At 35.1% G+C, this 12,512-nt stretch overlaps 1 protein-coding gene across 1 annotated transcript in view; it reads left to right on the plus strand.

The window, feature by feature from the left end:
• Positions 1 to 12,512, plus strand: part of RFX6 (regulatory factor X6) — a 54,826-nt gene that overhangs the window by 24,639 nt on the left and 17,675 nt on the right. Inside the window, exons 7-9 of the mRNA XM_049654236.1 lie at positions 7,599 to 7,706; positions 12,077 to 12,154; positions 12,271 to 12,384. Of these exons, the coding sequence (XP_049510193.1) occupies positions 7,599 to 7,706; positions 12,077 to 12,154; positions 12,271 to 12,384 (300 nt within the window). The remainder of the gene's footprint in view (positions 1 to 7,598; positions 7,707 to 12,076; positions 12,155 to 12,270; positions 12,385 to 12,512) is intronic.

Here is a 12,512-nt window from a genome sequence, read left to right on the forward strand (position 1 = left end):
GAGAGAGACAGAGCATGAACAGGGGAGGGTCAGAGAGAGAGGGAGACACAGAATCCAAAGCAGGCTCCAGGCTTTGAGCTGTCAGCACAGAGCCCGACGCGGGGCTCGAACTCATGGACCGTGAGATCATGACCTGAGTTGAAGTCAGACGCCCAGCCGACTGAGCCACCCAGGCGCCCTTCTAACATTCTTTTTATTTGGAAATGTATTGTTCATAACACACACATACACATTTTATTTTATTTTTTTATTAAAATTTTTTTTTAATGTTTATTTGTCATTGAGAGAGACAGAGTGCAAGTTGGGGAGGGGTAGAGAGAGAGGGAGACACAGAATCTGAAGCAGGCTCCAGGCTCTGAGCTGTCAGCACAAGCGGAACGCGAGTCTCGAAATCATGAACTGCGAGATCATGATCAGAGCCAAAGTCGGATGCTCAATGAACTGAGCCACCCAGGTGCACCCATGCATTTAAAAAATAACCTAAGATAAAAATTCAAGATCTACCCCACAGCTTAATGGAGAGAAGTCCTCTCTGTGCCCCCATCCCAATCACCTACCAAAAGATACTGCTGTCCAAAATTTGGTGTTAATCACTACTGTGTTTTTCCTTAAAGTTGATCACTTATGAATATATACCTAAACAATGTGGTTATGGCTACACAACAATATGAATATACTTAATACCACTGAACCATATACTTCAAAATGATGAATAATTCTATGTATTGTTTTATTACCCCATTTATTATTGCCAGTGTATTGTTCATTATGTGCCCTACATAGAATGGATTCATTTTTTTGTAGACCTTCTGGTTTCATCCAGCATTAGATTTTGTGATTGATCAATGTTGATGTATAGGTAGCTTTAATACCCTTATTTGTACTGCTGTGTAATATTCCACTGTGAAAATATCACAGTGCATTTATTTATTCCATTGTTGGTGGACTTTTTTCTTTTCTTTTCTTTTTAAATATAATTTATTGTCAAACTGGCTAACATACAGCGTGTAAAGGGTGCTCTTGGATTTGGGGATAGATTCCCATGGTTTATCGCTTATATACAACACCCAGTGCTCATCTCAACAGGGGTGGACTTTTTTTTTTCTGAAAAACTAGTGCATGAACATCCTCCAGGCACACATGTGCAGAAATGGAATTCCAGGTTCTAGGATACGCTCATGCCTAACTTTACTAGTTAAGATGAAGTTGTTTTCCAAAATGGTTATATCAATTTATATCTGCCCAACCATGTGTGAGCATTCCTTTTGTTCCACATTCTCACTGATACGTGGCATTGAATGACATTTTAGTTCTTGCCAATCCAATGGATGCAAAATGGCACCTGTGATTTTCATTTGAAAATTGCTTTTAATAACTGCATCAAAAATACAAGGTTGCATTTTTTAGGGTTTTTATTGGCCAGTTCTCTTCTTTGAAATATTTCCCTAATGATTAGCAATATTGAGTATCATTTCATGTCCTTGTTGACTAATGTATATCTTCTTCAGAGAAATGTCTGTCCACATCCTTTGTCCATTTTTGAAGCAGGCTGTTTGTTTTGTTGTTGTTAAGTTTTACAAGTTCTCCATATGTCCTGGATATTAATCCCTTATCAGATATATGATATGGGAATATCTTCTCCCATTCCATTGATTATCTTTTTACTCTGTTGGCAGTGTTCTTTGATGCACAGAAGTTTTTAATTTTTAGCAAGTCCAATTTGTCTGTTTTTGTTTTTGTTCTCATATCTAAGAAATCATTGCCAAATCTAAAGTTATGATGATTTTTCCCTATCATTTCTTCTGAGAATTGCATAGTTTAGGTCTTATATTTTGAATATCTGATTCATTTTGAATTAATTTGTTACATGGTATTTGGTAAAGGCTTATCTTCATTCTTTCACCTGTGGATATCCAATTTTTCCAGCACCATTTGTTGAAAAGACTGCCCTTTCCCCATCGAACGCTATTGGTACCTTTGTCAAAAATCATGTGGCAGTTTTTGTGAGGGTTTACTTCTGAGTGTTCTGTTCTGTTCCACTGTATGTTTGTCTTTGTGTCAACACTACTCTCTTTTGATTATTGTAGCTTTTTAGTAAGTTTTAAAATCAGGAATTGTGACTTCTCCAACTTAGTTTTTATTTCAAGATTGTTTTTACTATTTGGGGTTCCTGAGAGTCCATATGAATTTTAGGATGGATTTTTCTATTTCTGCAAAAACCATCATTAAGATTTTGCATTGAATCTGTGGATTGTTTTGGGTACTATTGACATCATAACAGTAAGTTTTCCAAGTCATGAACATAGGATGTCTTTCCTTTATGCTTTAATTTCTTTGAGCATTATTTCATAATTTTCATTATATGAGTCTTCTACCTCCTTGGTTAAGTTAATTCCCATGTATTTTATTCTTTTTAATACTATTGTAAGTAAAATTGTTTTCTTAATTCTTTTCATATTGTTCATTGTTATGAAAATACAACTGAGTTTTTCATGTTGACTGTATCCTGTTACTGTGCTAGATTCACTTATTTCTAACAGGGTTTTTTTTGTGTTTGTGCAATCTCTATGGGTTCCTACATATAAGATCGTATCATCTGCAAGCAGATAATTTTACTTCTTTCTTTCCAATTTGGATGCATTTTGTTTCTTTTTCTTACCTAACTGTTCTGGCTAGGACGTCCAGTACTATGTTGAAAAGAAGCAGTGAAAATGGGCATTCTTGCCTTGTTCCTGCTCTTAAGGAAATGCTTTTGGTCTTTCACTATTGAATATGATGTTTGCTGTGGGTTTTTGATGTGACTTTTATCATGTTGAGGTAAATTCCTAGTTTGTTATTATTGGGAAAGTGTGTCAAATTTTGTCAAATGCATCGATTGAAATCATGTGTTTTCCTCTCTTTATTCTGTTAAGGTGGTCTATTACACTGATTGATTTTTGCATCCAAGGAATAAATCTCACTTGGTCATGGTGTATAATCTTTCTAACATGTTGCTGAGTTCACTTTATTAGTATTTTGCTGAGGATTTATGCATGAATGTTCATAAGGTATATTGGCCTGTTTTGTTTTTTTCCCTTGTGTTTTTGTCTGACTTTGGTATCAAAATAATGTTGGCCTCATAAAATGAGTTAAAAAGTGTTCCTTCCTCCTCAATTTTTGGCAAAACTTCAAGAAAGTATGGTGTTAATTCTTCTTTATATGTTTGGTACAATTCACTAGTGAAACCATAGGATCAGAGCCTTTCTTTGTCAGATTTGTGATTACTAATTCAATTTCCTTGATTATAGACTGATTCAGATACTGTATTCTCTTTCTTTGTGATTCAATCTTGGTAGAATTTGTGTTTCTAGGAATTTATCCATTTCATCTAGGTTAAACAACTTGTTGATGTACATTTGTTCATGTATTCTCTTAAAATCCTTTCTCGGTAGACTCAGGAGTTTTTCCTTTTTTTTATTTTAATCATTTGAGTCTTCTCTATTCTTTCTTCTCAGTCAGTCTACCTATGAATTTGTCAATTTTGACCTTTTTAAAGAACTAACCTTTGGTTTCATTGATTTTCTTTATTGTTTTTCTATTCTCTATTTCATTTTATCTCTGTTCTCATCTTTATTATTTCCTTTCTTCTGCCCAACTTGGGTTTAGTTTGTTCTTTTCCTAGTTCCTGAAGTTGTTTACTTAGATTGTTGATTCGAGATTTTTTAATGTAAGCATTTATAGCTATAAATTTCCTTGGCACCACTTTCACTGCATCCTGTAATTTTAATGTAGTATGTTTCCATTTTCATTCATTTCTAAGAATTTTCTAATTTCCCTTATAATTTCTCCTTTGATCTACTGGAGTGCCTGGGTGGCTCAGTCGGTGAAGTGTCTGACCCTTGATCTCAGTTCCGGTCATGATCTTATGGTTTGTGAGATTGAGCCTCGTGTCAGGCTCTGTGCTGACAGTAGAGACTGCTTGGGATTCTCACTCTCTCAAAATAAATAAACTTTCAAAAAAGAGCATGTTTAATTTCCACAAATTTGTGAATTTTCCTAGTTTTCCTTCTGCTTTGATTTCTAACCTCATGCCATTTTGGCCAGATAAAATATTTTGTTTTATATCTATCTTTTTAAATCCATTGAGACTCAATTTGTGGCCTCACATATGGTGCAACCTTGAAAATGTTCTATGTGCACTTGTGAAAAATGTGTATTCTGTTGTTAGGTAGTGAATATTTTAATTCCCTTCTCATTTGCTTTGGTGTATATTATGCAACTAATTTCTTTTTGGCTACCATGGGGATTGCATTTATTATCCTAAAGTTATAGCATTCTAACTTGAATTTATACCAGCTTAACTTCAATAATATACATAACATTGCTCCTTTCAAGTTTGGTCCTTACCTCTTTCAGTTATTGATGTTACAGAATTACATCTTTATAAATTGTGTGTCCAAAATACATATACTAATAGTTGTTTTTAAATAATGCATTAGTCTTTAAATCATGTAGAAAAGAAAATGTGGAGTTACAAACCAAAGTTACAATAATACTAGCTTTTAGACTAATTGTTTTTTTTAAAAGAGAAATAGTGGTCTCTTAAATCATGTAGAAAACAGAGAGTGGAGTTACAGCTATTGCTATAATAATACCAGGTTTTATAATTGCCCATGTGTTTACCTTTATTGGGATCATAATTTCTTCATATGACTCCAGGTTATTGTCTAGTGTCCTTTCATTTTAACCCACAAGACTGTCTTTAATATTTCTTGTAAAACAGGTCAAATAGTAATGAACTTGCTATTTACTATTAAGTATGATATTTGCTGTGGGTTTTTGTTAGATTATTTTCATATTTTTTATTTTTTGATATTTTGATAGATTATTGAATGATTAAGGAAATTTTTTTCTGTTTCTAGCATAGACAGAGAGGGAGAAAGAGAAGTGAATGGTGGCTGGATTTTTTTAAATGTTGTTATTTATTTTTGAGACAGAGAGAGACAGAGCATGAGCAGGGGAGGGGCAGAGAGGAGACACAGAATCCGAAGCAGGCTCCAGGCTCTGAGCTGTCAGCACAGAGCCGGACGCGGGGCTCAAACTCACGGACTATGAGATCATGACCTGAGCTGAAGTCGGACGCTTAACCGACTGAGCCACCCAGGTGCCCCAATGGTGGCTGGATTTTTAACAAATACTTTTTTTGGATCAATTGAGATGATTACATATGGTATTCTACCCCCCACCCCGCCTTTTCTTCTGTCAATGTAGTGTGTTTAAGCCTGACTTGGTTATTATCATTCTTATTGACTGTTGGATTTGGTTTGCAAGTATTTTATTTGGTGCTGTTTCAAGTATGATAATAACCAGTATTGGCCTATGATTTTTCAAGTATGATAATAACCAGTATTGGCCTATGATTTTTCTTTCTTTTTCTGTCCTTGTCCAGTTTTGGCATAAAAGTTTTCAAATGAATTGGAAAGAGGTTCTTCTTTTCCACTGTCTGAAAAAAAAAATCTTTTAAGTTTGAAATATCTGCTTTCTGAATGCTTGATAAAATTCACCTATTAAATCTTCTGAGCCTGTTTTTTTCCCTTTGTGGAAAGATTTTTGATTATTAATTATATTTGTCAATGGAAATGAGACTATCTCATATTCCTAACTTAGATTTAATACAACACATGTATTGCCATTGTTTGGTCTCTGTTTCTCTATCTCTCTTTTCCAATCTCACCGAATTACATTTTGGGATGAATAAACATGATTTTTCACCCATGAGAAAAGGCATAAGAAAACAATGTAAACTTTCCTAAAATTAGAATTTAAGTGCATTTTTGTTATGTTTATCTATCAAATGTTAGTTTCATATTCTTTGCCAATTACTTTTTCCTCCTTTTAAGATTAAAGTCTTTACTTCTCACATCCTATTATTTTCCCAATTTATTGACAATGCCACTCTTTGACTGTACAATGATGATTGATGCTCATAAATGACAAATCCAAGCATCAAAAATATTTGAAATATATCTTGAATTCTTAAGACTGATTAAGTAGAGTGGATTGGGATTAACTGTGCTAATATATCAGTTCATGATAGTTAATCATTTATATAGTAGTTCTTTATTAATTTCTTAAGAATTAGGGGCGCCTGGGTGGCTCAGTCAGTTAAGTGTCCAACTCTTGGTTTTGGCTCAGGTCATGATCTCATGGTTCATGAGTTCAAGCCCTGCATAGGGCTCTGTACTGACAGCACGGAGCCTGCTCGGCATTCTCTCTCTCCCCCTCTCTCTCTCCCCTTCCCCTGTTCCCTTGTGCTCTCTCTCAAAATAAATAAATAAACTTAAATTTTTTTTTTTAAATCCTTAAGAATTATTTAATCAGAATAATTCTTTTCTATCCATACTTGAAAATAAAGCATGACAAGGGTGATAACTAAAACCTAATCTGAAAGAAATAGATTTCTACTGCACTTTCAATAAAAAATTTTTGAAAGCTTATATCAAATCCGTTCAAATGAGAAAGCTTATATCAAATCCGTTCAAATGAGAAATCAATGTTCTTAAAATACCTGCTTTGAGGACTGAAAGTCCTCCCAACTTCTTAGTGATTTAACATGTAAGTCTGTAATAGTCTACAAATGTTGGGAATGATAATACAGGGTAGGAACCTAACTTGTATAAGCAATAAATCTTCAATATGACAGAGACAAACAAAGAAATACAAAAGGTGTAGAAGAAAATACAGGAAAACTATGGGAAAGAATGAAATTTTGTCCTTGCCAGGAATACTTTCCTTCCTATTCTATAGTCACAATTTCATTCTTTGCCTAAACTTTTTATTATGATCCAGTTTGCTAAAACTGTGTTTGAGGGGCAGGAACAATTAGTTATGACCTGGGAGACGGATTTGCTGAGGCTCTGGTTCCATCACAAATATGCATTCTCTCTTTCTGTGTGGATTTTTTGTAGGTACATCAACCCTGTGGCATTATATATTATTTGTTTTTTGCCACTTTTTCTAATTTTTGAAGACTACTAGAAGTATGCTATTCTCCAAGGGATCAAAAGAAGAACACATATGTAAATTCAGGGTGGGGTAAGGTTGAGATGAGAAAGTCCAGAGTACCAATTTGGGAATGAGAAGACTTAAGCTCCACTCCCAAGCTATCACTAATTATTTCTGAGACTAAACAAATTAGTTAACTTCTTATCATCTTGTTTACACAATCCATAAATGGATTTGGCAATTCTTGATCCTCATATAGTTCAAATTCAACAGTTCTAAAAGTAGGTCTTTCAAAACTTATGCCATTAACAAATGTGAACTAAAATTAAATTTCTAAAAGTTGTATAAACTGACAAATGTTCAAAACTAAAATCCAAAATAATAGGGAAAATATCCTGACTATGAAATTATTTATGATTTGGAAACAACGATTCTGCTGACAGCTCTTCTTTGTTCAATTGAATGATCTGAACAGTTTACCAAAATCTCTTAATTTGTCATCGTTTGCAGGATGAAGAAGAATGATATTTTATGGGTTTCTATTTTATTAGAATGGTATTTCAGAGCCAAATAGTTGATAATGATTTATTTATTTTCATTTTTCTAAATTATAGGGTGGCTTCACTCGTAAATATTCACTAAGTTCAAAAACTGGAACACTTCTTCCAGAATTCCCCAGTGCTCAACACCTTGTGTACCAGGGATGCATTTCTAAAGACAAGGTATCAATTAAAGATACTTCTTTATTGATTTTCTGATATGTTGGTTCCCTATCGCCATTTGCTGAGAACCTCATGGCATTTGCAGGAAGCAGTCAGAAATCTGCATAATCAAACATAATTGACTGATTTATAGGAGGGACAAATGTTTACTAACATTGATTAAACACTTTCCAATTAATTATTTACCATCTCCATGATAGTATGTAGTCATAAGTTGGCAAAATAAACCTCAAAATACTAAAGATTATTTTTTATCTAAAACTCAATTATCAAGGAAGAAAATATGAGAATGTGTCTCTCACATGCAGTTTAATTATAAGCTTTATGTTTTTGATTAGCTTCATATAATTTCAGCAGTCATCAGGCACTTGTCTAGGACAATTTGTTCCTAGCACTGAGGGGGTAATATCTAGATGAATGTCAAGGACTATACTAGAAGTTGACAAAGCTTCCTTTCCATTCTAAAATTCTGTGTTCCGTTATAGTTGCAATTTTTTTGAAAGTTAAGGAAGAAACAGTTTCATAGGATTCAGTTTATAAATAATCCTTAATGTGACTTTTCAATGCTTATATAGTAAAATCTAAGAGTAAATCCTCCTCTATTTCTGAACTTCTAAAGTCATTTGCTGAGTTCCTACTGGCTGACTAACGGCAGCATCCATTATTAAATCAGGGCATAATGATTTCTGCATTTTTTTTCAACCAAAGTTCATTTCTTATTAACATTTAAGGAAAATATCTTTTGTTTTAATTTTTTTAACATTTATTTATTTTTGAGAGAGAGACACACACACACAGAGTGTGAGCTGAGGGAGGAGGTGGGCAGAGAGAGAGGGAGACCCAGAATGTGAAGCAGAATCCAGGCTCTGAGCTGTCAGCACAGAACCCAACGTGGGATTCGAAATCACGAGCAGTGAGATCATGACCCGAGCTGAAGTCAGATGCTCAACTGACTGAGCCACCTAGGCGCCCCAAGGAAAATATCTTTAACAGTATGTTAAATCAGTTCGTATTCTTGATGTACAAGGACTGAGGAATGTGATTAACTAATGTCCAGCTGACTTAGTAGTGGGTTTGTGTAGAAACTGGAAATAAAAATAATGCATTGATAAAAAGATCTATTGACAGATAAGTAGAATTGTACAGTCACTTCCAGGATTTATTCTGATGACCTACTATTCCTGTTAAGAATAGGAAAAATATTGAAGATAATTCTCAGATGCTGATTCCAAGCAAGTCCCCTGAAGTATGTCCACTTTCTACCATTCTCCTCTCCCATCGTATTTCTTGAGATTATCACATCATTTTTTTTTTAATCTTGTAAGGTGTGATATTATAACTTTAGACTTGGATGCCTCATGTGGCAGTCTGTGGAGAAACCTGTGGAAATCAGTGGGACTCCAGGGAACATGGTTCTTTGGAGGAGAGTATTGTTGGGTCCCTTTGTGGAAAGAATTGCTTACATGTAAGCATATCATGAAGATGTTTGCTGTGTAAGTAAATCTACCTGGTGAAAGAGAAGGGAATGGAGAGGGCAACAAAGAAAAAAAAAAAAAGAAATGAGAGCATGTTTCAATAGTTAATTTCAATTTCTCTGCTAGCTTCCAAGGAATTCCTTACCTGTCAACTTGAAACCCTGGTCTGTAGATCATTTCTCACTCAGGTATCAGGATGCTTAAATAACCCCTGGTTTCTAAATTCATTCCCAGCGGTCCTCATCATGAGCACTAGAGACTAACATCCTCTTTGTCCCTCGAAAACAGTTGGATGCTGCTTTTAACCTTCTTAGCCAGTATCCCAGTTCCCCAAGTAACTTGTCAGTTTCTAGAAAGAAGGGTGGAGCTGAAGCTAAGCACTTTAAGCACCTGCTTTCTTGAGACAGAAAGGATGGGACTTCCCTGTGAAAAGTTGATCCCAGTGAGGTGGGGGTTGGCCAAAGCTGAGGGACCACTTTCTGCCTCATCATGGTGTCACTCAAGGCAGTTACCACCCTCACCACATACTAACTTTACTGGAGATAAGCCTTGCCTCTGCTCCTGCCCTCTATAAGGTGGTGTGTTATTCTCAGAAAACTGAGCAAAATTATGTTTGTAAATAATGCAATGCTACAATAAAAATTTACATAGTCCGAAGACTATGTGAATATTAAATAAGCAAATGTAGTACCAATAGTAAGATTAAAAACTTTAACTGATTTGTGTACAAAAGAATACATTTGAACACATAAGTGGAAATACTTGTGAAGAAAGAAGCTTATTTATATTTTAGGATCAAAGCTTATTTATATTTCAGGGATCAAAGGGTTAATTTTTTTTCAATATATGAAATTTATTGTCAAATTGGTTTCCATACAACACCCAGTGCTCATCCCAAAAGGTGCCTTCCTCAATACCCATCACCCACCCCCACTCCCTCCCATCCCCCATCAACCCTCAGTTTGTTCTCAGTTTTTAAGAGTCTCTTACGCTTTGGCTCTCTCCCACTCTAACCTCTTTTTTTTTTCCTTCCCCTCCCCTATGGGTTTCTGTTAAGTTTCTCAGGATCCACATAAGAGTGAAAACATATGGTATCTGTCTTTCTCTGTATGGCTTATTTCACTTAGCATCACACTCTCCAGTTCCATCCACGTTGCTACAAAGGGCCATATTTCATTCTTTCTCATGGCCACGTAGTACTCCATTGTGTATATAAACCACAATTTCTTTATCCACTCAGTTGATGGACATTTAGGCTCTTTCCATAATTTGGCTATTGTTGAGAGTGCTGCTATAAACATTGGGGTACAAGTGCCCCTATGCATCAGCACTCCTGTATCCCTTGGGTAAATTCCTAGCAGTGCTACTGCTGGGTCATAGGGTAGGTCTATTTTTAATTTTTTGAGGAACCTCCACACTGTTTTTCAAAGGGTTAATTTTTGACAACAGTTGTGATTTCCTCTCTGTATTTCATACTGTCCTTATCCTTATTTTTAAAAATATGTCCTGGAAACCTATTTAAAAATGTAATATCATTGACTAAAATATGGACCATGTCTCAATTGCATTAATGGTGACATATTCTGCTAGAGGTGTCCTGTAGTCAGCATACCTCCTTGCAGGGATATTGGTAATTTGCATGTCATCATTTTACAGCTTTGAGCTAAGTAACAAAGATGTGTGCTGTCACTAGGCTGTAGGGATAAATATTGGAGACTGGAGGGTTACAATGGGACACCCCCATTGCCATCACCACCCTAGATACTGTTGGGATAAAAGTAAATCTAATGGTCAGTCTCTCAGCATGTATTATGGGTTATTCCAACCACTTTGCATGTGTTCATTTGTTTAGTCCTCATAACAACCCTATTAGAAATGTACTGTTATTATCATCTCTATTTCCCAAATGAGAAATTTAAAACACACAAATGTTAAGTAGCTTGCTCGACATCATACAGCTAGTAAGTGGCAGGTTAGAGCTAGTATTCAAATCCAGGTAAAAACTCACACCTGTAACCTCTAAGCCATGTTCTTGTTCACACAGACTACACAACCAGTAACAGGTAGTGATATTTCTAGCTTGTAAAATACAGATATTTGACTATTATTAATCTATTAAAATATTATCTAGTTCTAATCCATTACAGATTTTAGAATACGTTTAACATGTTTTAACTATGCAATCCAAGTATCTGGGGTAACATGGAAGCAGAGACTTTTCAGAATGGGCATTAACTATTCAAATATTTTTTGGGTAAATATGAGGCATTTGATATTACTAATTTCGAGTAATATTTAGTGAGATCTTACTGTGTACCAGGCACTCTTCTATCTGCCTGATATTTTATTTAATCTTTTTAATACCATGTGGGTAATATGTTATTACTATCCTACTTAAAGAGAAAAAGCTTAGGGTTCAGAGACAAAACAACCTGTGCAAAGTAGTGCAGTTGAACTGGGCACTCAGTTTAACCAATTCCAGACCCCAAACTGGAAACCGCTATGCCACACTGCCCACCACCCACTTAATAAAACGCTGTGTGGACACTTGATGTATTTTACCATTTTGTGTGTATTTCTGCAATCAGAGGTAATTCTCTTCTTAGGTAGAAAAGCACAATGTTGCTTTGGCCCAAAGCTCCTTGCTCAATCAGCTTTTCATTGTTCCTATGATACTATACGGTAATTGTCTATTTGCTTGCCTTTCTCCCTTCACAAGGCATTAAGTTCCTGGAAATAAGAACTGTACGTTTGTTTTTGATTCCTTGACATTGAGCACAATAGCTGGTCCATAATAGGAGCTTAAAAAAATGCATGCTGGACAAATGAATGCATAAACAAATGAAGGCAGTATTGAAAGGATTCTTTGGTTAAGCGTTTTCTTCCTTGAAATAGGTTGATACCCTCATAATGATGTATAAAACTCACTGCCAGTGCATCCTGGACAATGCAATTAATGGAAACTTTGAAGAGGTAAGGACGACAAAGAATGCTTTGCTGATCATATTGTGTGTACTTTCTTGTCTTGTTCTTTATGAGTTCATGTTAAGGAAGAATCTTAATGTTTATACTTTTTGCTTTATAACTAGATCCAGCATTTCTTATTACACTTTTGGCAAGGAATGCCTGATCATCTTCTTCCTCTGCTTGAAAACCCTGTTATCATTGACATTTTCTGTGTTTGTGACTCAATTCTTTATAAGGTAAGCTCTTTGGGGTGTCTTAAACACAAACCGCATGTTTTCTTTATAAGTCTTCTATCTAAATTTTTGCATTGTATGTTCAATAAATTTGTTATTTCTGGCTGGAGAGACAGTATTATTTTTTTCTG

This window comes from Panthera uncia, assembly GCF_023721935.1.
Source record: "Panthera uncia isolate 11264 chromosome B2 unlocalized genomic scaffold, Puncia_PCG_1.0 HiC_scaffold_24, whole genome shotgun sequence".
Taxonomy (NCBI): Eukaryota; Metazoa; Chordata; class Mammalia; order Carnivora; family Felidae; genus Panthera; species Panthera uncia.